Source organism: Mustelus asterias, chromosome 8, assembly GCF_964213995.1.
Source record: "Mustelus asterias chromosome 8, sMusAst1.hap1.1, whole genome shotgun sequence".
NCBI classification, from domain to species: domain Eukaryota; kingdom Metazoa; phylum Chordata; class Chondrichthyes; order Carcharhiniformes; family Triakidae; genus Mustelus; species Mustelus asterias.
In genome coordinates, this window is record NC_135808.1 from 78,598,017 (window position 1) to 78,625,553 (window position 27,537).

Here is a 27,537-nt window from a genome sequence, read left to right on the forward strand (position 1 = left end):
GTACAGAGAATTCAATTTTGATTTTTTTCATGAAAGTAAGTGGTATAATTAATGACAAACTTAATTTATCTAATAAACAGTTAGATTTTGATTTCCATTATTTTGCATGACAGATAGCAAAATTTACTACACTGTTTGTACCCTTCGAAGTAACACTTGCTGTTCGTCTACTAAATTTCTTAGTAATCCAGCATATCTGTTATAAGTACCCACACAACAATAGTCCACACACTGAAATTAGTTGAGATGTTTCAGTGACACGTAAAGTTCTTTCTAACTGCAAGTATTTCATTTTCATGGACTAGGATTCTAATCAATACCTTGAGTGTTGATGGTGGCATACCTTTGAGATAACTCAACCAATTCAAGCTGCAACTAAACATGACTCATATCTAGCTGAATAAACGCCAAGCTACTGGCCAATTTGGCATATTGATCCTCGATTGTGGGCAGGGGATATCTGTCTAATATGGCCGATCAATTGACAGTTTGCAATCCCTGCAAATGCGTACTGACTTGTCTGGTTTGATGACAGGAATGATGGATGCAGTCCACCATGCAAGCCACATTGACCTTCAAGGAGTTTTAATATCTGTTTCCAACATAGTTGAAAAATTGCTTGGTAATACTACAGTGTGGCTTTGGGGCCTACGTATAATCTGAACCTGGGGCCCCTTTATTTTTCCTAGTTCTTCTTGGAAAACCTGAGGATGTCTTCACATGGCTTTGTGTAATCCCCTCTCACTTAGTTTGAACATCTCTATCCAGTTTAACTTGGTGTTGGAGTCAGTCCCACCCCATCAGGCTCGGTCCTTGTCTGAGTAAGACAATACATGGGAGCTAGGCAGACTGCTGTCCATAAGCTACCAGAACCATTGTGGTCCCCTTGATTTTAATCGCCCCTCCCATGCAAGTGGCTCACCTGGCTGCAGTGTTTTCTAACCTCAATGGTTGAACCCTGTCGTATAAGTAACAATACGTTTGTTCCCCGATGACAGTTGCCAAAGCCCACTTCCATTTTCAAAGGACACCTGTTCACGAGCAATTATTGGGTCATTGGGGCCACTTTATCCATGTCAATGTGGTTCAATGTCAACACATTACGTTCAAGTGAATGGTACTCCCCCATTCTGTGGACGGACACCGACTTTCTTGAACTGAACAGGTTCTGCTTGCTTCTGCATTAGGTGACCTTTCTACTGCATCAGAAGTACTCTGTGTCTCGAAACCTACACTTCCCCAGGGTGTGGACATCCCCACGTCAAAAACATTAGTTGAAATTTCTTGCTTCAATGAAACAACGGGTTTTATCCCAGTTTTCTACTTCAGTCTGCCTTTCTTTGCTTGAATAGGTACTCAACTCAAGTGCTGCTGCTGCAACAGATAGTCATGGCCCCTCTCCCTAGCTGGTGGACCTTGCAATTCTAGAGCACCTCTTTTTGTGCTTTCCATGGACAAGGCTATTTCCACAGCCTTTTTTAAGTCGAGCTCTAACTCCGTTAGCAATTTATTTTGGATAGCTGCGTTATTTATCCCACATAATAGCCTATCCCTTAGCATATCATTCAGGATGTGCCAAACTTGCAATGTCCTGCCTGTTTCCTTAATCTGGCCATGACATCCACAATGGATTATTCAGGGGCCCTGCTGTTGAATTAAATTTGTATCTTTGGAGAATGATAGAGGGCTTTGGGTGATGATGGTTCCTCACCGGGTGGGTGAATGATTTTGAGTCAGGAGGTCTGGGCAGGTCAAACATCTTATTACGCTATCTGTCCAGTTGCTGCAAGCTGTTAGCAAGATAATCCTCTAATTCTCCCTCCTCTCTATGCTGTTGGCTCTAAAAAAAAAGTGCATACGTTCTATGTATTGAACCCAATCTTCTTCATTCACATCAAATGGTTCGAGCTTACCAAAAAACAGCATGGTGATACCTCTTCAAATTGGAGTGGGAAGTGCTTCTCTAATGTAATAACAAACACTTGGTGTCCAAGCAGGTGGTGAAGTGGCAACTATTTATTTACAGGGAAAAAAGGAACATTTACAAGACAGTAGTACTATCAAAACTAACATGACCTGCTGTCCAGGCCCCAATTGCAGGTTTTAAAGCCTGCTCCCCAGTTCCAAAGTCACATGGTTCCCGACGTTTGCCGAAACCTGAAACAAGGAGATCACATGACCTCTGTGGTCACTGTGACTACCCATTTCCAACCTTTTTTTGTTTGATATGAAACTGGAAGGGGAATAAGTTTTGTGCAATAATTTCTATACCCTCTGCGTTAAAGTACTTTTGAATACTCTATGGCCATGAAAGGCACTTTGAACACGTTATTCATTCGATTACATATGGAGGTCTACTAACTGATCATGTAAATTCTTCTGCAGGGGTAAATTTTCTGTTGTGTAATTCCATTTAAAATATTTTTTAAATGTTGTATGTTCATGATAATTATCAAATGTTTAAATAGACTTTCTATGTTTGCTAATTCAGATGAGAATGTTACCTGACTATTTGCTTTTTGTTGTATAAAGCAATATAGTCAACTCAGATCAATCTTTAGCAAGGTCATAGTCAATTAGGGAGTAAATATGATGAATAAAATTACCCTCAGTTAATTGTCTTAGAGGAGAGGATATAAGTTAAGATCATTTAAACAAAATGTAAAATAAAATTAATACCCTATGGCAATATAATTTACAGTAAATACACAGATTAATATAGCACTATTCATGAAGAAGAATTTGTTGTTGACCTGGTTTAAGTCAGAATGCCTCAGCATCACTGGATTAGGGAAGAGGAAAAAACAATGTTTTTGAGTTTGATCAATATCCAGTAACTCCAACTGAGAAATGTGTATGTGTAGATCTTTTGTGAATCTGTCATTGTGAAAGATGGAGGAGGATGTTCAACTGCTGCAGGATGAATGGATCTTTGCAGCTAGCTTGGTACCTGGTACAGAGCTGAGATTCTCTTAATGTGATTATATATTTGCTGGAAATTGATTTGGTAATATCCCTTGTGATTAACAAAGCTCTGCGTTGATTCCATGATAGCTTGGCAGCAACATGAATGTAGCTAGTATTACAGTGCATTCTAGGAATTGCCATTGCCTGTCCCGAAGTTCTCTCATTTTCGCTGTTGTCATCAGTTGAGAACAAGGTGCAGAAATTCTCCTGTGGATAATTTGAATGCAACTAATGTCCCCTGAAGCAGTCCAGATCAATTCAGAGAGAGAAATTGCAATGGTCACCTTCGCAGGCAATGGTGTGACCCCTTGACAATCCTGTCTGTTGTTCCAAAGGAGAGTCCTATTGGATTCAAAATATTAGCCCTATTTCTTTCTCCATTAATGCTGCCAGACCTGCTGAGTTTTTCCAGAAATGTTTCTTTTTCCAGATTTCCACCATCCACAGGTTTTGCTTCTACAATATTGCGTGTTTGCAGCAGTAAAGATCACGAGCAACCTGCCTTAATGAGTGTAGCACTGCTCATGCACTTTTCCTCAAAATTGCCAAAAAGGGTGACCATTGGCCTATATGTTCTATTTGGAGTGTAAAGGCATTTGGTGAGCAGGCTCTCACCTTTTTCATTCTCAGACATCACTCTACTGTGCCTGATGGATTCTGGTAGCTCTCCTATGGCCTTTGTTGTTGATTTTCCTCCTCCTCCTGCACTTGTTGCATGCAGTACAGGGTGCTGTCCGTATTCCACTAAGTGGGAGCGGTTGAGAGTTTGGAAGGTATCGTTGCACAGTCTTGGTGTGTTGCTGTAGTGCCTCTTGTAGATGGTATATACTGCTGCCAGTGTGCATCGCTGGTGAAGGTAATTCATTTTATTGAGGTAGATGGGGTGCCAGTCCAGTGGGCTGTTTTGTCTTGGATGGTGTTGAGTTTCATGAGTGTCGTTGGAACTGCACTCACCCAGGCAATTGGAGAGTATTCCATCATGCGTATGAATTGTGCCTTGTAGATGGTGGACAAGGTTTGGGGAGTCAGGAGGTGAGTTACTCTCCACAGAATTCCAAGCCTCTGGCCTGCTCTTGTAGCCAAAGTACTTATATGGTTAGTCCAGTTCAGCTTCTGGTCAATGGTAACCTCCAGGCTGTTGACACCAGTTCTGCAACTTGTTGAACCTGCCATCAACCTTATTAAATTTTACCTAGTAAACCACCTACAGGTGGGAATTCTGTATTTCAAAATTATACTTTCCGTTGCCACCCAAGCAGCAGGTTTAACATTGCCTAATTGATGTTTCACAATGTCAGTTTATACAAAAATGGTTTGTACCCAGGAATTATGAAGCAGTGTTGAAATTCCTCAGTGATGTTAAATGAGGAAGGTGGCAAATAAAGATTGTAAAGCTTCCAAAGGACAGAGATAGTTTAGAAGAATGAATAGGTCAGCGAGAAACTGTTCAGAATCAAAAAATGTGATGTACTACATTATTGAAGTAAGAATAAGGAAAAGAATACTCCTTAAATCAAATACACATGTCATGAAATGTGGTGCCACAGGTAGATCGATCACTAAAAAGGAATCATAATTTTAAGTTTTCAGCAGGTCTGTGGGACAGAGATTGGGATTTTCTAGCCCATCGTGGCAGGATCGTCCATAGGAGATTTGGTGGCCCAACCACAAGTCCACTGACTTTCGGTGAGACTGGACCACCCCTGCAGCAGGCAAGGCCAGAAAATCCCACCTAGAGTTAATGTTTCATGTCCAGTGGGCAATTCTTTGGAACCTTGGGCTGCACATGGTCTTTTAAGATTTTTTATCAGCTTATTGTGAGATAAATTGAGGTTGCTTATTGGTAGGACAGCAACAAGAGGACAGATGTTCAAGAAATCATAATTAAAAGGGAGGTGTGAAACATTTTTATGCTGACAATTGTGAGAGTGTGGAATTCTCTGCCATGAATGTTTGTTCAAGTGTAGGCGGTAGATTACTATTACTTGATTTCAAACTTCCAGAATCCTTAGATGAAGTAAAGTGAGCAGTGTGCTCGAAAGTGGCATTAGACGAGTTGGGATTTAAGGTTTGTAATACCAGGTTTATTGGAATGGGAAAAAGACCAGTGCCCACAGCCTATTACTTCAGGTGCTATTAATGAGATGGGCTTGCTGTATAATTATGAGCAATGATCTCGAGTACTACAGGCGTGCGTGGTTATGCAGAGCATTGGCAGAGCTTCAGTCTCCCAGCGTTGGACATGTCGGGACAGATTTTCAGAGTCTGTGGGCTTTCAGAAATGGCAGATGGGACCTGGACCCAGAAGTCCTGCCCCCATTTCTGATAGATCTAATTTTTGCTGGTAGGGGAAAGATGGTGAGATGTGAGGAGGTTATAAATTAACAGTTTTATTGACAGCTCAGTTAAAAGATTTAGCAGTCCTTGATGTGGAATTATAATACAAACCTGTTTGTTTTGCTCCAGGACTATATACCTCATGAGATTTTAAAGTTTTGAAGAGCTTTCACGAATGGGTATATTTGTTTATTACAATAGATATTTAGATCTTTATTTTATTTCACTTCAACATAGCTCCTGAGGTCTGGCCATGGTTGATACTGGATAAATTGCCATGGAGGGTGTAAGGACCAAGGGTGATGGGGGGTGTGGGGAGGTGGTGTGGGCTGGCATTAAGGTGGCATGGGGGCCATAAGAGGCCACACAGTGAGGGCATATGTTGGCATTAGAGGGTGTGAGGGACCAAGGAGGGTGAATGAGTGGCATTAATTGGCCTGGGGACCAGAGGAGTGGGTAGTGGGGTGATGGGATGTGAGGGGTGAGGTTTAATGGACCTAATATTTAACAAATCAACTGAGACCAAGTGTCAAAGAATTAAAACGGATCTTTTAAACATCCTGCCTTGACACTTAGCAATCCATGTGGCTACCTCCAATCTGTGTCTGCGGCAGAGGGCCTGACTCCATCCATATCCATCTATCAAAACTGAGTGTGCCAAAGCGTGTTATTTTCCAACTTGAGCTACTCTCCTCGGGTGCAAACATCCAACTGATAATTTTGGTTTCAACACAATCTCAAAGAGACCCCACTTAATCCCCTCTCCCACCAGGACAGTTCCTAGTTGTTGATGAGGCTGATAAATTATTAATAAGCGACTATCTAAAACATTAACGCTTTACACAGCTGCGCAAACTTGTATCTGGATCACTCTAGTAGAAGATGACATTGACATTCTTTCAGTTATAGAATAATATCTGAATTTGAGCCCTTATTCTGCTGAATTCTAAATATGAGCAATAGAATTTAGTTTTGATTCAATATTCTTGATTTCAGAAAGTGGCTAACTGAAATAGATATTGGGTAGCTCAAGGCTTTGAGACATCCGGTGGTCAGTTGGTCTGTTTCCTGTTTTTCTGTCTTTTTGTCTGGGATTGAATTTGCAATTATTCCATGATAAAGCAATGTTCTTTTTGATGTGTATCTTTACTGGTTCTATCAATTTTATTCCGCTTTGTAAAGTCCAGGGTACACAGCAAGATGTTAGCATTGGTAAGGGTGGATCGGGGCAGTGCGATGATAGTCCTGAGTTTTGGCAACATGACAGATGGTCTGTATTTTTTAGTGTGGATTGGATGAGTCGCAGTTTGATGGTACAAGAATGGGGCTCAGTGTTGCCACGTTTAACAGGCTCACACCTACTTGGGTTTAGTTTTTGCTTTGTGTACAAGGGAACATGACCTTGGATGGATGCTTAATCTTTGAGTTAGTTTCTTAACTGAAAATAACATTACCTTGCAGGGCTCACTTAAAAATTCTGGAGCTAAACTCAAATGGGATATTGATTCCTGTCTACAAGTGCACCCTATTACTATGAGCAATGGTTGGCTCGTATGCAAGTTCATAAGTTTGGTAACAGGATACCGAGGGCTGTGGGAAGTTCTATTAATCCCGAAAGTCTAAGCAATTGATAATTGTTTTGGTTCTAGTCTCAATGACATGCTTAAGCGCACGGTGGCACAGTGGTTAGCACTGCTGCCTCACAGCGCCAGGGACCTGGGTTCGATTCCCGGCTTGGGTGGAGTCTGCACGTTCTCCCTGTGTCTGTGTGTCACCGGATGCTCTGGTGGAAAGATGTGTTCGGTAGGTGCATTGGCCATGCTAAATTCTCCCTCAATTTAATAAACAGGCGCCGGAGTGCGGCGACTAGGGGATTTTCACAGTCAGCCTACTTTTGACATTAATAAATAAACTTTAAAAAAACTTTGGGCTTTGCATTATTGTTTGGCATAAGTTGTCTGGTGCCGGGAGACCTGGTAATGATTGAAATCATCACTTTCAGTGATCATTTTTATATTATTAAATTATGATGCATAGGATTGTTTTTAATCTAAAGTAACACAGTAATGGAGAGAGGAATTAAAGTTATAGAAAGCAAATGTATTCAGCAGAAATTATCTGGCTGCAGTTTGGGTTCAGATGATACTCTTACAACAAATCTTCTTAAAATTGGTTTGTTGTTACGGTAGTTGTTAACCTCAAAGACATATCTATGTTGTTTATACATTTTTTTAAAAATACTTGTGTGCATCTCCCAAATACATTTCTTACATTTTTACTTATTTAACTTTTTAAAAGTGCTTTCAAGTTAATGATTTTCAAAACCAATTTTAGGGTTTGCAAGCAAGGAAAGGCATTCTCATGCCTCCAACGTTGCTTAAAGTTTGTTTCCCTGGAAACCTGATTCCTGGCAAGTTTTAAATGGATCCTTTATTACTTCCAATGCGAAAAGGGCTTTATTGACAATCCCTGATAAGTGGTTGGTGCAATGGAGTATTTTAACACCTTTGCGTGCACCAGATCCTCCTCCTGGTAGGTGTGATCTTATAATTAAACAAGAACTAAGAAAAAATACTGGAAAATTTCAGCAGATCTGGCAGCATTTTTGAGAGAAAAGAACTGAAGTTTCGAGTCCAGATGACCCTTTGTCAAAGCTAAAAGCACAGAAAGTGGGAGATATTTATACTGCAGGGTGAGAGAATGAAAGATGAGTCAAAGCTCATGAGTCATAGCCTCAGAAACCAGGGGAAAAGACTGCTAATGGCTGTCCAATATAATGTGGAGATGCCAGCATTGGACTGGGGTAAACACAGTAAGAAGTCTCACGACACCAGGTTAAAGTCCAACAGGTTTATTTGGTAGCACAAGCCATTCGCTTTCCGAGCACTGCCCCTTCTTCAGGTGAGTGGGAGTTCTGTTCACAAACAGGGCATATAAAGACACAAACTCAATTTACAAAATAATGGTTGGAATGCGAGTCTTTACAGGTAATCAAGTCTTAAAGGTACAGACAATGTGAGTGGAGAGAGGGTTAAGCACAGGTTAAAGAGATGTGTATTGTCTCCAGCCAGGACAGTTAGTGAGAGTTTGCACGCCCAGGCAAGTTGTGGGGGTTACCGCTGAGTGACCGGTCACGGTCATTCAGCCTCTGATCTTCAGGTAAGCGTTCTACAAGGCAGCCTTCACGACAACGCAGAATCGCTGAGCAGAGACTGATAGCCAAGTTCCGCACACATAAGGACAGCCTCAACCGGGATCTTGGGTTCATGTCACACTATCTGTAACTCCCACGACTTGCCTGGGCTTGCAAAATCTCACTAACTGTCCTGGCTGGAGACAATACACATCTCTTTAACTTGTGCTTAACCCTCTCTCCACTCACATTGTCTGTACCTTTAAGACTTGATTACCTGTAAAGACTCGCATTCCAACCATTATTTTGTAAATTAAGTTTGTGTCTTTATATGCCCTGTTTGTGAACAGAACTCCCACTCACCTGATGAAGAGGCAGTGCTCCGGAAGCTAGTGGCTTGTGCTACCAAATAAACCTGTTGGACTTTAACCTGGTGTTGTGAAACTTCTTACTGTGTCCAATATAATGGCAGTATGAATATCTCCCACTTTCTATGCCTTTTAGCTTTGACAGAGAGTCATCTGGATTCGAAACGTCAGCTCTTTTCTCTCCTTACATATGCTACCAGACCTGCTGAGATTTTCTAGCATTTTATCTTTTGGTTTTCGATTCCAGTAACCGCAGTAATTTCCTTTTATTTGATTTGATTTGTATTATTATTGTCACATGTATTAACATACAGTGAAAAGTATTGTTTCTTGCGAGCTATACAGACAAAGCATACCATTCATAGAGAAGGAAACGAGAGAGTGCAGAATGTAGTGTTATAGTCTTGGCTAGGGTGTATAGAAAGATTAACTTAATGCAAGGTAAGACCATTCAAAAGCCTGATAGCAGCAGGGAAGAAGCTGTTCTTGAGTCGGTTGGTATGTGACCCCAGACTTTTGTATCTTTTTCCCGACGGAAGAAGGTGGAAGAGAGAATGTCCAGGGTGCGTGGGGTCCTTAATTATGCTGGTTACTTTGCCGAGGCAGCGGGAAGTATAGACAGAGTCAATGGATGGGAGGCTGGTTTGCGTGATGGATTGGGCTACATTCATGACCTTTTGTAGTTTCTTGTGGTGTTGGGCAGAGCAGGAGCCATACCAAGCTGTGATACAAACCAGAAAGAATGCTTTCTATGGTGCATCTGTAAAAGTTGGTGAGAGTCTTAGCTGGCATGCCAAATTTCCTTAGTCTTCTGAGAAAGTAGAGGTGTTGGTGGGCTTTCTTCACTATAGTGTCGGCATGGGGGGACCAGGACAGGTTGTTGGTGATCTGGACACCTAAAAACATGAAGCTCTCGACCCTTTCTACTTCGTCCCCATTGATGTAGACAGGGTCATGTTCTCCTCTACACTTCCTGAAGTCGATGACAATCTCCTTTGTTTTGTTGACATTGAGGGAAAGATTATTGTTTAAGCACCAGATTCACTATCTCATTCCTGTACTCTGTCTCGTCTTTGTTTGAGATCTGACCCACTACAGTGGTGTCGTCAGCAAACTTGAAAATCAAATTGGAGGGGAATTTGGCCACACAGTCATAGGTGTACAAAGCGTCTAGTAGGGGGCTGAGAACACAGCCTTGTGGGCACTGGTGTTGAGAATGATCGTGGTCCGTGAGTTAGGAAGTTCAAGATCCAGTCACAGAGGGAAGTGCCGAGGCCCAGGCCACGGAGTTTAGAGATGAGTTTCGTTGGGAGTAAAGGTGTTGAAGGCTGAGCTGTAGTCAATATAGAAGGTGTTTGACATAGGTGTCCTTGTTATCTAGGTATTCCAGGGTTGAGTGCAGGACCAGGGTAAGCTCTATTATAAGAGCTTTGACACAACAAAAGGTGTTGCAAGATCGGGGAAAATTGGGACTACCTCGCAAGTTCTCTAGACAAATACTTTGTGCCAAAACACAAAATCTACACTTGGGCATTAATCAGAGCAAAAATGGGTGGAATATGTGATAACTATTTCATTGAACAATGGTAAGCATTTAAATAAGCGGAACAGGAGTATGCCATTCAGCCCTTTGAGCATGCTTGTTCCACCATTTAACTATGTCATGACCAATTTGTATGTCATCTGTATTTTGGGGGGGGGGGGGGGGGGGGGGGGGCAGGTTAAAGATATCTGTTACCATATTTGTAAAGAAGATATGCTTCATGATTTCACTCCTAAATGGTCTAGCTGTAATTGTAAAATAGTGCCTGATAGATTGCTCTGAACTGTTCAGCATTTTTCCACTTTGCCATGTCACTTAATTTTAGAATACGTATATGCTTCTGCTTTTTAATATATTCAGCTGAAATTATCATGGGAATTCTAAATGTTAAAAGAAATTTCACGTTGCACTTCTTTGATTATTCATTATGGGAACAGTAGCATAGTGATAATGTTACTGGACTAGTAATCCACATGCTCGGATTAAGGCTCTCAAACTCATGAGTTGAAATCCCACAGCAGCTAGGGCATGTACCAACTGGCAAGAGAAAAGTTGAATAGAAGCAAAACCAGCATAAGCCTAAGCACCAACAATGACAATGGCATATCCTGCCTAGTCAATCAAAGTTCTCTTCACTAACATCTGGGGACTTTTGCCAAATGGGAATGTTCTACACATTAATCAAGCAACATAGTCATACACACTGAATTATTTCTTACAGCCATGTCTCAGACAGTATCACCATCTCTGAGTGTGCTCTGACCCACCAGAGGTGACAACACTGGTGTACAGTCAGGAGGGAATAGTCCTGGCAATCCTCAACATTGATTCTGAACAGTATGGCGTCTTGTGGTATCATGTAAAACATGAACAAGTAAACCTCCTGCTAATTATCACTTATGGCCCTCCGACCATTGATTAAACACTACTTTGTTCAACATTACTTGGAAGAAGCCCTGAGGGTAGCAAGAACGCAGAATGCATTCAGGTTGGAAGACTTCAGTAGAACCTATCATTGAAAGTGGCTCCTGCACCACTGCTGACTAAGCTGGCTAGATTCTGAAAGACATATCTGCCAGATTGGGCCATTGGCAGTCAAAGAGAGAACAATGAGAGGGACAAACTTGCCTACCTGCCAGAGATGCATCTGTCCATGACAGCATTAGTAGGAATGACCACTTAACAATCCTTGTGGAGACAAAGTTCCATCTTCACACTAAGGACACCCTTCATTGTATCATGTGGTACTACCACCACAAGATAGATTCAAATCAGATCTGGCAGTTCAAAACTGTAGTAAGAGTTTTAACAACACCAGGTTAAAGTCCAACAGGTTTATTTGGTAGCAAATGCCATTAGCTTTCGGAGTGCTGCTCCTTCGTCAGATGGAGTGGAAATCTGCTCTCAAACAGGGCACAGAGACACAAAATCAAGTTACAGAATACTCATTAGAATGCGAATCTCTACAGCCAACCAGGTCTTAAAGATACAGAGAATGTGAGTGGAGGGAGCATTAAGCACAGGTTAAAGGGATGTGTATTGTCTCCAGGCAGGACAGCCAGTGAGATTCTGCAAGTCCAGGAGGCAAGCTGTGGGGGTTACAGATAGTGTGACATAAATCCAACATCCTGGTTGAGGCCATCCTCGTGTGCGGAACTTGGCTATCAGTTTCTGCTCAGCGACTCTGCGCTGTCGTGTGTCGTGAAGGCCGCCTTGGAGAACGCTTACCCGAAGATCAGAGGCTGAATGCCCGTAACTGCTGAAGTGCTCCCCCACAGGAAGAGAACAGTCTTGCCTGGTGATTGTCGAGCGGTGTTCATTCATCCGTTGTCGTAGCGTCTGCATGGTTTCCCCGATGTACCATGCCTCGCGACATCCTTCCCTGCAGCGTATCAGGTAGACAACGTTGGCCGAGTTGCAAGAGTGGGTACCGTGTACCTGGTAGATGGTGTTCTCACGTGAGATGATGGCATCCGTGTCGATGAACCGGCACGTCTTGCAGAGGTTGCTGTGGCAGGGTTGTGTGGTGTTGTGGTCACTGTTCTCCTGAAGGCTGGGTAGTTTGCTGCGGACGATGGTCTGTTTTAGGTTGTGCGGTTGTTTGAAGGCAAGAAGTGGGGGTGTGGGGATGGCCTTGGCGAGATGTTCGTCTACATCAATGACATGTTGAAGGCTCCGGAGGAGATGCCGTAGCTTCTCCGCTCCGGGGAAGTACTGGACGACGAAGGGTACTCTGTCCACCGTGTCCCGTGTTTGTCTTCTGAGGAGGTCGGTGCGGTTTTTCGCTGTGGCGCGTTGGAACTGTTGATCGATGAGTCGAGTGCCATATCCTGTTCTTAGGAGGGCATCTTTCAGCATCTGGAGGGGTCTGTTGCGATTCTCCTCATCCACGCAGATCCTGTGTATACGGAGGGCTTGTCCGTAGGGGCTGGCTTCTTTAACGTGTTTAGGGTGGAAGCTGGAGAAGTGGAGCATCGTGAGGTTATCCGTGGGCTTGCGGTACAGTGAGGTGCTGAGGTGACCGTCCTTAATGGAGATGCGTGTGTCCAAGAATGCAACCGATTCCGGAGAGTAGTCCATGGTGAGTCTGATGGTGCGATGGAACTTGTTGATGTCATCATATCGTTGTTTCAGTAATTGTTCACCATGACTCCAAACGAAGCAAATGTCATCGATGTATCTAGTGTATAGCATCGGTTGAAGGTCCTGTGCGGTGAAGAAGTCTTGTTCGAACCTGTGCATGAAGATGTTGGCATATTGAGGTGCGAATTTGGTCCCCATGGCTGTTCCGTGTGTCTGGATGAAGAACTGGTTGTTGAAGGTGAAGACATTGTGGTCCAGGATGAAGCAGATGAGTTGTAAAATTGCATCTGGAAACTGGCAGTTGTCGGCATTGAGTACTGAGGCCGTTGCAGCAGTGCCATCATCGTGGGGGATGCTGGTGTAGAGTGCCGAGACATCCATTGTGACAAGGAGTGCTCCTGGTTCAACTGCTCCATGTGCGTTGAGTTTCTGTAGGAGGTCCATAGTGTCGCAACAAAAGCTGGGGGTTCTTTGTACAATGGGTTTCAGGATGCCCTCGACCATAGCCGGAGAGGTTCTCGCATGGGTCCCATTGCCCGATACGATGGAACGGCCGGGTGTGTTTGCCTTGTGTATCTTCGGGAGGCAGTAGAGATCTCCAACGCGGGGAGTACGTGGGATGAGAGCACGGAGGGTGCTTTGAAGGTCCAGATCAAAGGTCTTGATCAGAGTGTTGAGTTGATGGGTGCGTTCTTTGGTCGGATCTGTGGGTAACTATTTGTAGTGTTCCTCATTGTTCAGTTGTCGGTACACTTCTTTGCAGTAATCCGTTCTGTTCAGTATGATGATGGCCCCTCCTTTGTCTGCTGGTTTGATGACAATGTTGCAGTTGGTCTTGAGAGCGCAGATGGCATTGCGTTGTGCTTGGGTGATGTTCGGTGCTGTCTTGTGAGTGCGGCTGATGAATTTGGTGTTAACGCACCTCCTGATGGCTTGGGCATACATGTCAAGTCCAGGGCAGCGGCCTTCCGGAGGAGTCCAATTCGACTCTTTCCTCTTCGGTTGCACTGCGGATCTCTCTGTCGGCTGTTCCGGTTCATTGGCTGTCTCATTGTGTTCGCTGTTGGCCTCTTGGGGTTTGTGGAAGAACTCCCGCAGCCTCATTCGCCTGATGAATTCTTCTGTGTCTGCTGCGAGACTGATGGGGTCTATTTTGGTGGTGGGGAAAAACTTGAGCCCTCGGCTGAGAACTTCGATTTCATCTGGTTGAAGTGTGTAGTCCGACCAAGTTGACAATGGACTTCCCTGCAGTGGTACTGTTTTCTACTGTGGTACCAGGGGAGGCTTGGTTGCTGCTGGTGGTGATGCCGAGTTTCTCAAGTTTCCTGTTCTTGGTGTGCATGTAGATGGTGTCGTTCCTTTGTCTCGTCTGCTTGGCAGAGTTTCGCAGCTGGTCTGCGTCCTGAACGCAAGTTGAGAATATGGATTCTATCTTGGTTTCCAGGCTGCGGCGTTTGCTGTAGAGCTGGTGTATGAGGTGGTTGAGGAGGGTGAGAGAGGTGCGACGGCAAAGTCTCTCAGCGTAGTCTGTGTTATAGGTTGACCTGAGTGGTTCGTGATCCGTAGTCCTTTTGGTATCTTGTCTGCTTTCTTGCATGTTTGTAGAAACTTGATGTCTGTGTCGATATGTGCGATCTTCTTGGAGATCCTCTCCACTTGGAGCCGGCAGTTTGCGGTGTCGATGGTTGTCATGATATGGAGCATCCATGAGATGCTGTGGGCAACAACAGTAGCAGAGTTGTATTCAGGCACAATCTGTAACTGTGTCCTGGCATAACCCCCAATCTACCATTGCCATCAAGCCTGGTGACCTTGAATCTACAGAATCATAGAACCTCGAGAGTGCAGAAGGAGGCCATTCGGCCCATTGAGCCCACACTGACAACAATCCCACCAAGCCCTCTCCCTGTAACCCCACATATTTACCCTGCTAATCTCCTGACACTAAGGGGCATTTCAGCATGACCAATCCACTTAACCCACACATCTTTGGGCTGTGGGAGGAAACCGGAACACCCGGAAGAAACCCATGCAGACATGGGGAGAACATGCAAACTCCACACACACGCACGCACGCGCGCACACACACACACAGTCACCCAAGGCTGGAATTGAACCTGGGTCCCTGGTGCTGTGAGGTAGCAGTGCATCCTGAACGCAAAATTACATGTATACTGACCAACAGAAGCAGCTTTCTATAGATAGAACTAAGTGACCATACAAGCAATGGATCGAATCAAAGTCCTAGAGTCCTGCCATGTCCAGTTGTGAACAATTAAATGACTAACGGGAGGAGAAGACTCCAAAAACATCCCCATCCTCAATGATAACATGTCAGGTGCAATAGACAAGGGTGAAGCATTTGTAGCCATTTTCAGCCAGGACTGCAGAGTGAATGATCCATTTCCGCTTCTTCCTAAGATGCCTGTCTTCAACCAATTTGATTCACTCTATATATCGAGAAATAGCAGAAGGCACTGAACACAGCAATTGCTGTGGAGTCTGACAACATCTTGACTGTAGTACTGAAGACTTGTGCTCCAGAACTAACCTGTGCCCGTAGACAACCCTTTCCAGTACAACTACAGCTACAACTACAACCCAACAGTGTGGAAAATTGCCCATGTTTGTTTCGTCTATAAAATGCAGCACATACACAATGCGACCAATTACCATCCCATCAGTTAACACTTAAAGGTCAGCAAAGTTATGGAAGTTTTGTCAACAGTGCTATTGTGATGAACCCCCAAGAGAAGGAAGAAAAACTTGCTTTAATCAGTAGTCAAAGGTTGGAAGCTCCAATTCCCAGTGAGGCTCAGGGTTTCTGCACATGCACTGGACATAGAATGGTTGCACATGCACAGTTTGTTGATTTGCATGTCTTCAGGCTGGGAAATGGACTTGCACACGTGCACCGTTCATTTTTTGATTTCTTCAGCTCAGAAACTGACTCTTTGTGTTTGCGCAGAAGGAAGAGAAAAGCTAAAGTGAGACAATGTGAAACTGGAGGTCAGAGTGTGCCACTCCAGAAAAGGTGTCCCAAGAAGCCCCCAAATCAGGTCACGGGGCCTAAAAAGGGCCCAGAAGGAAATTGAGGGACAAAGACTAGAATCTGAAACAGGTCCTATTAAGTAAAGTTAAAAGTAAGGCGCAAAGCAGTTAGTTCTCAGTTAGGCAAAAGGTTGCAGGGAGAAAGCCAGAAGATTTGAGGAGGGAGCTGAAGATTGGTGACTCCTTACTGTGGACCAGAGCAGTGGTGTTCTGTTTGGCATGGCCAAATATCTGAAAGTGTACTTGGAAGGTGAAGCTTGAGTCAGAAATCCAGGGGAAAGAAACATCAGAAGGAGAGATTGAAAACCTAGAGATGAATCCTTGTTGAAGACATCGAGTGGAAATGAAGTTTGGGAGACAGTTCCAAGGCGAGTTCTTCTGGTGTAGAGATTGCAAATCCTTGTGATAAAGACAGAATTTCAATGAGACTGGTTAGGTCACAGCGTAATAAGCATCTGGATGGGTTGTTGAGAAAGCCATACAATTTGCTTTGTGGCCTCTCACTTGTTTTGGGTGTGGTGTGTCTGACCACAGTTCCCCTATTAGTTTACATGTACCCCATACTTACCCTGAATATTAGAGTTCAAGATGGATACTGTAAATCTAATCAGAGTGAAGGTGTAGTGTGATGTGACTCATTTACTTGTGTTTGTATCAAGATCTTTCTAACCTTTTGTCCAGTGTAACGAGGGATTTAGGGAGGAAAATCCAAAGCTTTGGACTTGGCAGTTGAAAGCATGGCACTAATTGTGGAGAAATTGGGCAGAGATATACAGAAGAATTAGATGAGTGAGGGTATCTCTAAAGATTATAGGACTGGAGCAGGTTATAGAGATAAACCCTGGAGGGGCTTTAAACAACTTTAAATTTGAGGCAATGCTTGACTGGGAGCCAATGTAAGTTAGCAGGCACAGGGGTGATGAGTGAACAGGATTTGATGCAAAACAAGGGCAACCTTGTTTTAAACTTTTGACAAGTTTATGGAGGGTGCAATGTGCACGACCCACTAGGAGTATTGTCCGATCTATCAGGAGGTGACATGGGTGAGAGTTGCATCAGCAAATCAGCTGAGGAAGGGGCGGAGTCGGGTGTTAATATGTGGATGGAAGTAAGTGACTTTCGTGATGGCATTGATGTGTAGCTGTAAGCTCATCTGGGCCTCAAAAATACAACCAAGAATGCAATCAGTCTAGTTCACCAAGTTTTACAAGGTATGATTGAACATTAAGCTGCAGCATTTTGTTTATATTCAATTTTAGTCTATTTACAATGGCAGTTGAAAAATTAAAGCCACAAGCAAGAAATACTTAAAGCTGCATTCCTGTCCAACTTTTTTACTTTTAATTCATAGGCATTTATGTAAGTGTCATCGTGAAAAATAGAGCAATAAATATTTTTCTAGTTATAAATGCACATTTTTATTTCATCGCATTACATTTCAAGGTGTTTGGTCATTTGTTTGTTGCTTTTGTGAAAGTGTTACCCAGATGTTGAGGGGAAAAAGATTACTGAACTAATATTTTAAGATTACCATTGTTCTTTTGTGCATTGCATAGGCTTGACAGAATAGTTTTCTTTGCAATCTGGTCCCACTTACAACCAATAACAGGACAAAATGTCTTCAAACTTACTATATAAGTTTCACCTGAAGTTCACTGCACCCCATCTAAATAGGGTAATCCAGTCCTGATGGTCTAATTGAAATCTACCAGGAACTTCTACAATAGATGAAACATTTTATGAACTCATTGACTTCCACAATGACACATGTATATCTGCTTGCTGCTCTGCTTCTCCCTATAATCACCCCCCAGGACTAACATTTGCTTTAAAGGAGTGTCTGTTTTGTTGCCTTGTAATCTAATATGTCTTTTTAACATCTAGATAAGAGACCAGAGTATAATCAATTTACTCTTACCTGGATGTTGCAAGAATCCCAAAACCTGTTGCAAGCCTTCAGCTCGAGATCAGATTATGGTGGTGTCCTCCCACACACCTTGGCTGTCGTGGATGAATTGCTTAGCAAGGTTGCTGAGGTAACTTCTTGTGTTTTTTAATTGTATAGTCACATGTAATATTGGGATGGAAGTAGTAGGTAAAAGTTCATATTGTCCTGGATCAAAACAATAGCAGGAATCATTAACAATTTTAACAGTAAATTTGGCAAAATATTAGACTGGGGTGACTCGAGTGACAAACTCTGAGCCATATTAGAACTAGGAGGTCATTAACTTTGAACAACACCTCTGTAGTTCTCCCACGACAGATGGCACCCTATGTTCAGTGATACTCAGATTTTTTTCTGACTTGTTTGCTTCTCCTCTGTGATTGCATAGAGGTGGGGGAATGGAATGGAATTAATGGTGTGAGCTGGCTGCAGCATGTGGAATGAGACAGGTTTGATGGACGAATTGGCCTTTTTTTGCATGTTCACAATGTTATCTCAACTTCTTCCTGCTGCTTTACGCAAGAATGTAATCCTGGATGCAAATTTCTGATCTGATAGTTTTATAATCAGAATGAATGTACACAGCATTGAACCCCCAAGCGAAGGAGCAGAAAGGAGTTGACACCTGTGGTGAACAGGGCCAAATTTGTTGGAATAACTAGGACAGTGAAGAATGCCTCTGAAGCGGATAGGAAGGGGTTTGCGTAGTGCCTTTGTGAACTGGTTGGGTGTGAGGTTGAGATGATCACCTCTGTCATCTAGTTGGACAGATGGTGAAAAGAATAACTCTATAATTGGGAAATTTGAGAGTGCCCAGTGACTCGATAGGAAAGGTGAAGTTTAGCTCAATGAACTGCATGGGATACAGAAGAGTGAAAAAGGTAAGATTACATCTTCATGGAAAGGCAAGTGACTGAAAATAGTTACGGTAAGGATATTTCCATTCTGATGAACCTTTAAGTTTCATGTAAGTTGGATTTTTGATTGAACTAGGTAATAATTAAAATAAGAGTTCCTGTTGAAATAGCTTTAACTCAAAGAATGCTCCAACACGCACCATAGATGGGTGTACAACAAATGGAGGATGAGTCAGAAAAGGATCCATGAATAGAAGTTTAAGTTTTTTTTTATTAGTGTCAAGTAGGCTTACACTAACACTGCAATGAAGTTATTGTGAAAATCCCCTAGTTGCCACACTCCGGCACCAGTTTGGGTACACTGAGGGTGAATTTAGCATGGCCAATGCACCTAACCAGCACGTCTTTTGGACTGAGAGGACACTGGAGGAAACCCACGCAGACACTGGGAGAATGTGCAAACTCCACACAGACAGTGACCCAGTGAAGCATGTGACAGTTAAATATGTTGGTTTTGATAAATGTTTTAAAGGTGAAGAGAGAGAGAGATTTAATAAGTAATTAGTAAGAGTTTGAGCAGCTGAAGAGATTTAGAATGTGTAAAAGGCTGATGTCAACATGAAGGAAGTATTCAAGATTTGAGGTTTATAGACTTAGAGAAGTTAAGTGTTAGAGCATGAGGTATCAATCTACATCAGCAAGGGTAGGAGTGATAGATAAACAGACCTAGTGCATGAAAGGATAAATGAAGCAGAGTTTTAGGTAAGTTGCAGTTTTATTGAAAAATGGAAGACAAAGGAGGAAACTAATTTATTTCTTGCTTTCAGTCTCCTAGTTCTTGCAGATTTTAGTATTGCATAGCTTCTGACACTTGAAATGGCGTTAAGTGGATGTAATAATCAACAGTTTCAAGGTGTCAGCCTTGATGTAGTAGTTAGAAGATATCAGTTCAAACAGCACTTCAGAAGCTTGAGCATATATTCCCTCGACAATGTTAAAGAACAGATTCTGTTTAGTTGCATCATTTGTAGGACTTTGCCGTATGCAAATTGACTGCTGTGTTTCCCTACGTTACAACTGTGATTATGTTTTACAAGTCCTTTGAGATAGCCTGAGATCATGAAAGATGCTTTCCTTTCCAAAGCATCAAGGCTAATATTGTATAGTGCAATTTTAAGCCACATGTATTTATTTTACTACTAACCAGTAGAACTATTTTGAGTATCTAGTTTCATTCTATTTTTTTCTGTACTTTCTTGATGTGACAATGAAACATTTGGTTTCTTAAAAGAAAAATTGAATTTGTAACATATCCTAAATGTTTCAGATTGCAATATACATACAGTTACTGATATATAGTGATATCTCTTAGTGATATATAGCTCTCATGTGATCTGCTTTATGCTGTAAAGCAATTCTTTAGATACTACTGGTGAACAGATATTTTGACTGCAATTTTTACTGTCTCTGACACCTGGAAACTGGGCTTGGTGGAGTGGGGGTGAGGGTTAAAATAATTGGAGTCACTTACCCACTCTAATTTTGCTTCCTTCTTACTATCGCCTCTTTTAACCTGCTTTTTGAGCAGGGGAATGGGGCATCTGCAGAAAGGAAGCAGGTTCCTGCTTCAAATATGCAGATTGGATCCAATGATACAGTCAGGACTTGTTCTGTAATTTCAAGCTGTGAACTGCATGAGAACGGAGTTGGAAGACAGTTTTGGCTCCTTTGTCAGGCAAAATATATTGGTAATCATCTTCAGCCAGATTTGACCTTGAAAATATTTTGATTTTAATTTTGAGGTTTTAGATTTTGAGGCCTTGGGCCTCCATGTGCCAGGCTATCCTACCCCCTCAGCCATGGTCAGTTCCACGACTAATTGCCAAGGTTCCTTCCCATAGGCCCTAGCTGTGGCCTTCTCTTGCAAATTTGCACTGGTGCCTGCTGACCAAGGTGTCAATCTGTCTGTATTTGGTGTATAAATCTGCCTTTTATTTAAATCTCATACATAATCTCTGTCCAATTAGTTCTGCTGGAAAGTGCATGGATGTGGATAAGGATTAAGGATTCATGCCATCCAGATTCGAATAGTCAAACTTGGGAAGAATGGTCATTTGAGCTACAAATTGAAAGTTGGTTACCCAATACACATGGAACCACAACTCGGCAATGTAGTCCACACCTCCTCCTAGTGAAAAGAGAAAATTAAGAGAAAATGATCAGTAAAAGCCACATGAACATTTGAGATTTATAGTTCTAAAAAAATCATTTTTTTCACTCATGTTATGAAGAACGGCAGCAAAAATGAACCAATGTCAAAATCATCAGAGAAGTCCGAAGAGTCTTCTGAAAAGTTGGAAATTTCAGTTGGGCTACCTTTGAATCCTGATTCAGGAAGAAATGTAACTCTATTTCCATTCAACTGTAATGGTGGGTATCCCATGTCAGAGGTGGAAAACTCTGCAGATGTGAGCAGAAGTCAACAAATCTGGGCCACCTTTGAGAACGTATGGAATATAATAAACAAATACAGGTAAGAAAAGCCAGTGTGTGCTGTTAAACATGCAAGCACATATTAGTCAAAATAGGACACAGTTTTGATGTAGGCACATTCTTGGTTGTTTCCCAAAACAGTAGTTTTGCTCTGTATACTGCAATGATATGTTTTGATGTTGACTTGGACTAGCAAACTGAATGATGAACCTTGAGTATTAAGGATGATAAAGACTGTTATATTGTGGATAATGTTGAAGAGATTCCTGTGCATGCTTGAAATTTAATGTGAAATGTAAACAACCAGTAATGGCATTTACTGAAAGAATGTGACAAACACACAGACTACTGAACTGGAATTCCAAGAATCTACAATCTGCTTATTGACTCTCATAAGTTAAAATAGCGTGGGATTTTTAAAAATTGAGTGAGAAACCCTGTAAATAAAAGAATAATAAAGGAGTACTTTTGTGCTTGATAAAGTAAATCATCGCTAGTTTTTTGATCTTGTGTGACAATACATGCGATTTTGAGATTAAATTTTCAATTTTTTTTCACCAGCTCGTTAATTTTTGCAACCTTCAACCTTCCTCACAACTCATTAGCTGTTGTAATTGACAGCAAGCTGCCACTTCCTGAGGAAGCATTTCAGAGCCTGCAGAGGTTGATGCCTGCTGTGAAAGAACTGCTGGCAGGAATTCAAAGGTGAGCATCTAACTCCTCTCAAGAGGAATACATAAAGCAATTGGAAAGTGTTTAAATTTAATGCAGTTTGTTCCTAAGTGTCTTTTTATGATATTGAGAGTAGTATGTTTGTTATATGAAGACTGCCAATAATGCACTTTACATAAATCTTCTTTTCTCCCAGTAATAAGATCTAATAATCACACAACAAAGTTGCAGGACGTTACATCAATCTATGCACACTCAATACATGTGGAAATTTGAAGTATTTTAACAAATCTCTGGGTTATTTTGTTCAAAATTGGAGCAACATTTAAAAATACCTGACACTTTTATTTCTGTGTTTTCATTTAAGAAGCATTTTCTATTATTCTAAAAGCCTGTGCTGAAAGAAATATTGAAGTTGCATAGTTGTTCAGCAATTTTTAAGAATTGTCTATGTTAAATCATCATTCACCAGAAATTGCAACATGAAGCTTAAATAAAAACAGACAATCCTTAAAATCCAAAGTAGTCTGTCAGCATCTGGAAAGAAGACAAGCAGGTTAAATGTGGTACATAAGAATCCTTCATCAGAAGCAGTAGAACAGAACGGTCTCTACATGAACCATAAGAAATAGGAGAAGGTCATACTAGTTGAACGTACTACACCACTGAATATGAAGATCATGGCTAACCTTGAGCTTCAATTCCATTTTTCCATCCATTCCCTGTATCCCTTGTTTCCCTGAGAGGCCGAAAATCTCTGTCTCAACCCTTAAATATGTTTGATGATGGTGCTCCACAACCCTCTTGAGGTAGAGTATTCCAAAGATTTACAACTCTTTGAGAGAAGAAATTCTCCTCATCTGAGTCCTAAATGATCAGCCCCTTATCCTGAAACTGTGTCCCCATGTTCTAGATTCCCCAGCCAGGGGATACTAGTTTCAAAATCTTGAATGTTTCAATGTGATCACCTCTCATTCTGTTAAAAGCCAGAGAATCTGAATACAAATTATTCAGCCTCTCGTCGTGGGGAACATTAGTTACTCAGTGTGGGACTTAAAGCTATGACCCTGGGATTAAGAGTTGCATTATCCATCAGCTGAGCTAACAGGACTATACATTAACCTATCATCTACTGCAACTTACCTCCCCCGCCCCCAGGTTTTCAGATGCTGAAGGATGTATTTCCAGCATTTTTATATTTACATTTCAACATTCACTTTTTTAAAAAGCCAATACTTAAAACTTGTGAAGAGATAATAAATATGTGTAGAGATAATGAATAACTTTTGATATGGGATATAGATGAGAACGTGGTTAATGGAGCAGGGAAGAACAGCCACAAAAAAGGAATTGAAACACGGAAACAGGAAAGAATAAATCTGGCATGAAATGTCACCTTTTGTGGAGTGGAATTTTACAGCCCTCCTGCTCATTTCAAAGAACTTATATTTGCATAGCAACTGGTCGGTATCATCTAAATAATACAGCATTGCATAGGGCTAGTTTTACAAGCAACTTCGTATTTTTACATTTCCTTCCTTCATGTTGTTGAAGTTGCTAGTTTATAGTTATAGAGAAAACAAGGACAAGGAAAACAGACCTCTAGCTAGTGCACATGGACTAAAGGTGGTGCATTTTATAATGGTGAGAAAATGAAGTTAGAAGTTGTGCTGGCAGCTCTAAATTTTAAAGTTATTTCAACAATATGTATGTTTTATTAAAGTTGGTTCTACTGATTTGCATGGTGAACCGTAGCAAAGTTATGCTGCAATAAGTGAGGTATTCAGCTTTTTTTGAATGTTACTCTTATTTGAGCTGGCATGCTGTTTTTATTTCCAGTTCAACAGAGCTGAAAACCAGCTCTCGTTTAATACGAGCATAGTACATGGAACATACAATATTTACAACTTAAATGCAACATATATCTAAGCCAGGGTTGGCAAGCAGTTACTGCCACATGAATCAGCATTGAGGGCCTTATTTACAATTTTTTATATATATATATATATATACACATATATAGGGCGAAGACACTGAATATATCGGCTAAATTTACTGATGACGCAAAGATAGATAGTTGTCAAGAGGACATAAAGAGTCTACAAAGGGACTTGGGTTAAGTGAGTGGGCCAAAATTTAGCACATGGATTATAAAGTGGGGAAATGTGAACTCGTCTACATTGGCAGAAAGAATCGAAAATTAGTATTATTTAAATAGAGAGAGATGGCAGAACTCTATGGTACCAGAGAAATCTGGGTGATCTGGTTCATGAATCAAAAAAGTTGGTTGCAGGTGCAGCAAGTGATTAGGGAGGCAAATTGAATGTTTGTGTTTATCGCAAGGGGAATCGGGTATAAATGTAGGGAAGTGTTGCTGCAGCTGTACAGGGCCTTAATTAGGTCATACCTGGAGTACTGTGTACAGTTTTGGTCTCCTTACTTAAAAAAAGGATATAGTTGCATTAGAAGCAGTTCAGAGAAAGTTCACTCAACTGATTCCTGGGATTAAGGGCTATTTGGGAATGGTTGAGCAGCTTGGGCCAATACCAATTGGAGTTTAAAAGGATAGGAACATAGGAATTAGAAGCAAAAGTAGGCAAATTCAACCCTTCGAGCCTGCTCATGGCAGATCTCTCCCAGGGTCTCAAATCCACCTCCCCACCTGTTCCCCATATCCCTCTTTCCCTTTTTATTAGAAATATGTCTATCTCCCTCTTGAAACCGTTCAACGATTCAGACTCCACCACGCTATGGGGCAGCGAGTTCCACAAATTCACCACCCTCTGCGAGAGGTAGTTCCTCATCACCTCAGATTTAAAGCGACAGCCTCACAACCTATACTTGTGACAAATTCTGCTACGTTACACTCTGTCCCTGCTTGCAGATCATTTATATAGATTGTAAACCGTTGTTATATTTTATCAGCCAGAGAAGGACCCATTTATCCCAACCCTCTGTTTTCTGTCGGTCATCCAATCCTCAATTCAATCTAGTACTCTATCCCCAATCCCCTGCAATCTCACCTTCTGGATCAGTCTTTTATGTGGCACCCTGTCAAACGCCTTCCAGAAGTCTAGATATACCACATCCATAGACTCCCCACTATCCACTGTGCTGGTTACATCCTCAAAGAACTCGAGCGAGTTTGTCAAGTAAGACTTTCCCTTCATAAAACCATGCTAACAATGGTGGATTGAGCTTTGTCTTTCCAAATGCTCAGTCATCTCCTCCTCAATGATTGATTCCAGCAACTTTCCCACCACAGAGGTCCAACTAACTGGCCTATAGTTTCCTACTTTTTGCCTCTCTCCCCTTTTGAATAGGGGTATCACATTAGCATGTTTCCAATCCACCAGGACCTTACCAGAATCCAAGGAATTTTGAAATATCACAACCAAGCATCCACTATCTCTGCTGCCACCTCCTTTAATACCCTAGGATGCAGACCATCAGGTCCCGAAGACTTATCTGCCTTTCATCCCATTAGTTTATTCAATACCCTCTCCCTAGTGATGGTTATTGCACCAAGTTGCTCTACGTTAACGACAGTTTTTGGAAAATCTTCATTATTCTCAACTGTGAAGGCAGAGGCAAAATATTGGGTTTAATGCCTCCTACATCTGTATTTCCCATGAATACCTCATCCTCTAAGGGACCAACATTTACTTTAGCTATTCGCTCCCGCTTTTTATGCTTGGAGAAGCTTTTGGTTTCTGTGTTTGTTTTCTGCTAGTTTCCTTTCATAGTTCATCTTAGCTCTTTTGATTCTATTTTTAGTAGCCTTTTGCTGAAACTTAAAATTCTCCCAATCCTTCAGCTTGCTACTAGTTTTTGCAGTATGGAATGCCCTAGTTTTTAACTTTATGTCCTCTTTGATTTTCTTGTCTAGCTATGGACCGTTTTTCTTCCCTTTACAATTCCTCTTCCTCTCAGGAATATACTTTAATTGAGAGGTATTCAATATCTCCCTGAACATCTGCCATTGTTTCTCAATTGTCCTGCCCTCAATTATTTGTGTCCAGTTTAGGATGAGAATGTAAGACCATGAAGGGTGAATGCTGAGCTCATGATTCCCCCGTGGGGAGCCTGGAATTAGGGGTCTCCTATTTAAGATGGAGATGGGGAGAATTCTTTTTTCTGAGGGTGGTTAGTTTGGAATTCTCTTCCCTAGAGAGCAGTGGAAGCTCAGTCATTGAATACATTTGAGGCTGAGTTGGATAGATTTCTGATTAACAAGGGAATAAAAAGGATATTGGGGAGCAGACAGGAAAGTGGAGTTGAGGTTTCAGTCAGATCGACCATGATCTTATCAAATCACTTGAGAAGGTCAAGGAGCCAAATGGTCTACTCCTCCTAATTCTCGTGTACCTTATGCTACTTATAGTTTCTATAAAATCATTATAGATTGCTCCAAATGCTTTTTGTGGCACTGTGGTTGAGCAGAATCTAGTTTTTCCCTCTGTTATCCATTTATCTCTCGACTTCCAAGGAGCTGCAAATTACATAAGACACAAAGCTGATGTTTTTCCAAACGTTAACCAGTCTAACCTGTGGTTATGTCCTAACTGAATTTACAGTGCTAAACTTAAAACTAGAATCTCACTAAGTTCCATTTGTCTCCATGGCAATGTGACACACAGGTAAAAATGTAAATTAACTACTACTTAGTGTGTGTGTGTGGAGAGAGGGTGTTGCTCTGTGTGTGTGGAGAGAGGGTGTTGCTCTGTGCGTCTGTGTGGAGAGAGAGTGTTGCTATGTGTGTGTGGAGAGAGGGTGTTGCTATGTGTGTGCGTGCATGTATGGTACGACGTCGCACCCCCTTGTCTGGCGCGTGGGAGTGCTATGCACGGACAGGACATATATAGACACAAACTCAGTTTACAAAATAATGATTGGAATGCGAGTCTTTACAGGTAATCCAGTCTTAAGGGTACAGACAATGTGAGTGGAGAGAGCGTTAAGCACAGGTTAAAGAGATGTGTGTTGACTCCAGACAGGACAGTCAATGAGATTTTGCAAGCCCAGGCAAGTCATTATGGGGAGTTACAGATAGTGTGACATGAACCCAAGATCCCGGTTGAGGCCATCCTCGTGTGCGGAACTTGGCTATCAGTCTCTGCTCAGCGACTCTGCGCTGTCGTGTGTCGTGAAGGCCGCCTTGGAGAATGCTTACCCGAAGATCAGAGGCCAAATGCCCATGACCGCTGAAGTGTTCCCCAACAGGAAGAGAACACTCTTGTCGAGTGCCGATTGTCGAGCGGTGTTCATTCACCCGTTGTCGTAGCCTCTGCATGGTCTCCCCAATGTACCATGCCTCGGGGCATCGTTTCCTGCAGCGTATCAGGAAGACAACGTTGGCCGAGTTCAAAGAGTATGTACCGTGTACCTGGTGGACGGTGTTCTCGCGTGAGATGATGGCATCCGTGTCGATGATCCGGCACGTCTTGCAGAGGTTGCTGTGACAGGGTTGTGTGGTGTCGTGGTCACTGTTCTCCTGAAGGCTGGGAAGTTTGCTGCGGACAATGGTCTGTTTGAGGTTGTGCGGTTGTTTGAAGGCAAGAAGTGGGGGTGTGGGGATGGCCTTG

General features: G+C 42.1%; 1 protein-coding gene across 1 annotated transcript in view; it reads left to right on the forward strand.

Annotated features, from left to right (window-relative positions):
* The window catches only part of swt1 (SWT1 RNA endoribonuclease homolog), a 130,700-nt gene that overhangs the window by 67,472 nt on the left and 35,691 nt on the right, over positions 1 to 27,537 (forward strand). Inside the window, exons 14-16 of the mRNA XM_078218305.1 lie at positions 17,867 to 18,018; positions 21,079 to 21,320; positions 21,842 to 21,985. Of these exons, the coding sequence (XP_078074431.1) occupies positions 17,867 to 18,018; positions 21,079 to 21,320; positions 21,842 to 21,985 (538 nt within the window). The remainder of the gene's footprint in view (positions 1 to 17,866; positions 18,019 to 21,078; positions 21,321 to 21,841; positions 21,986 to 27,537) is intronic.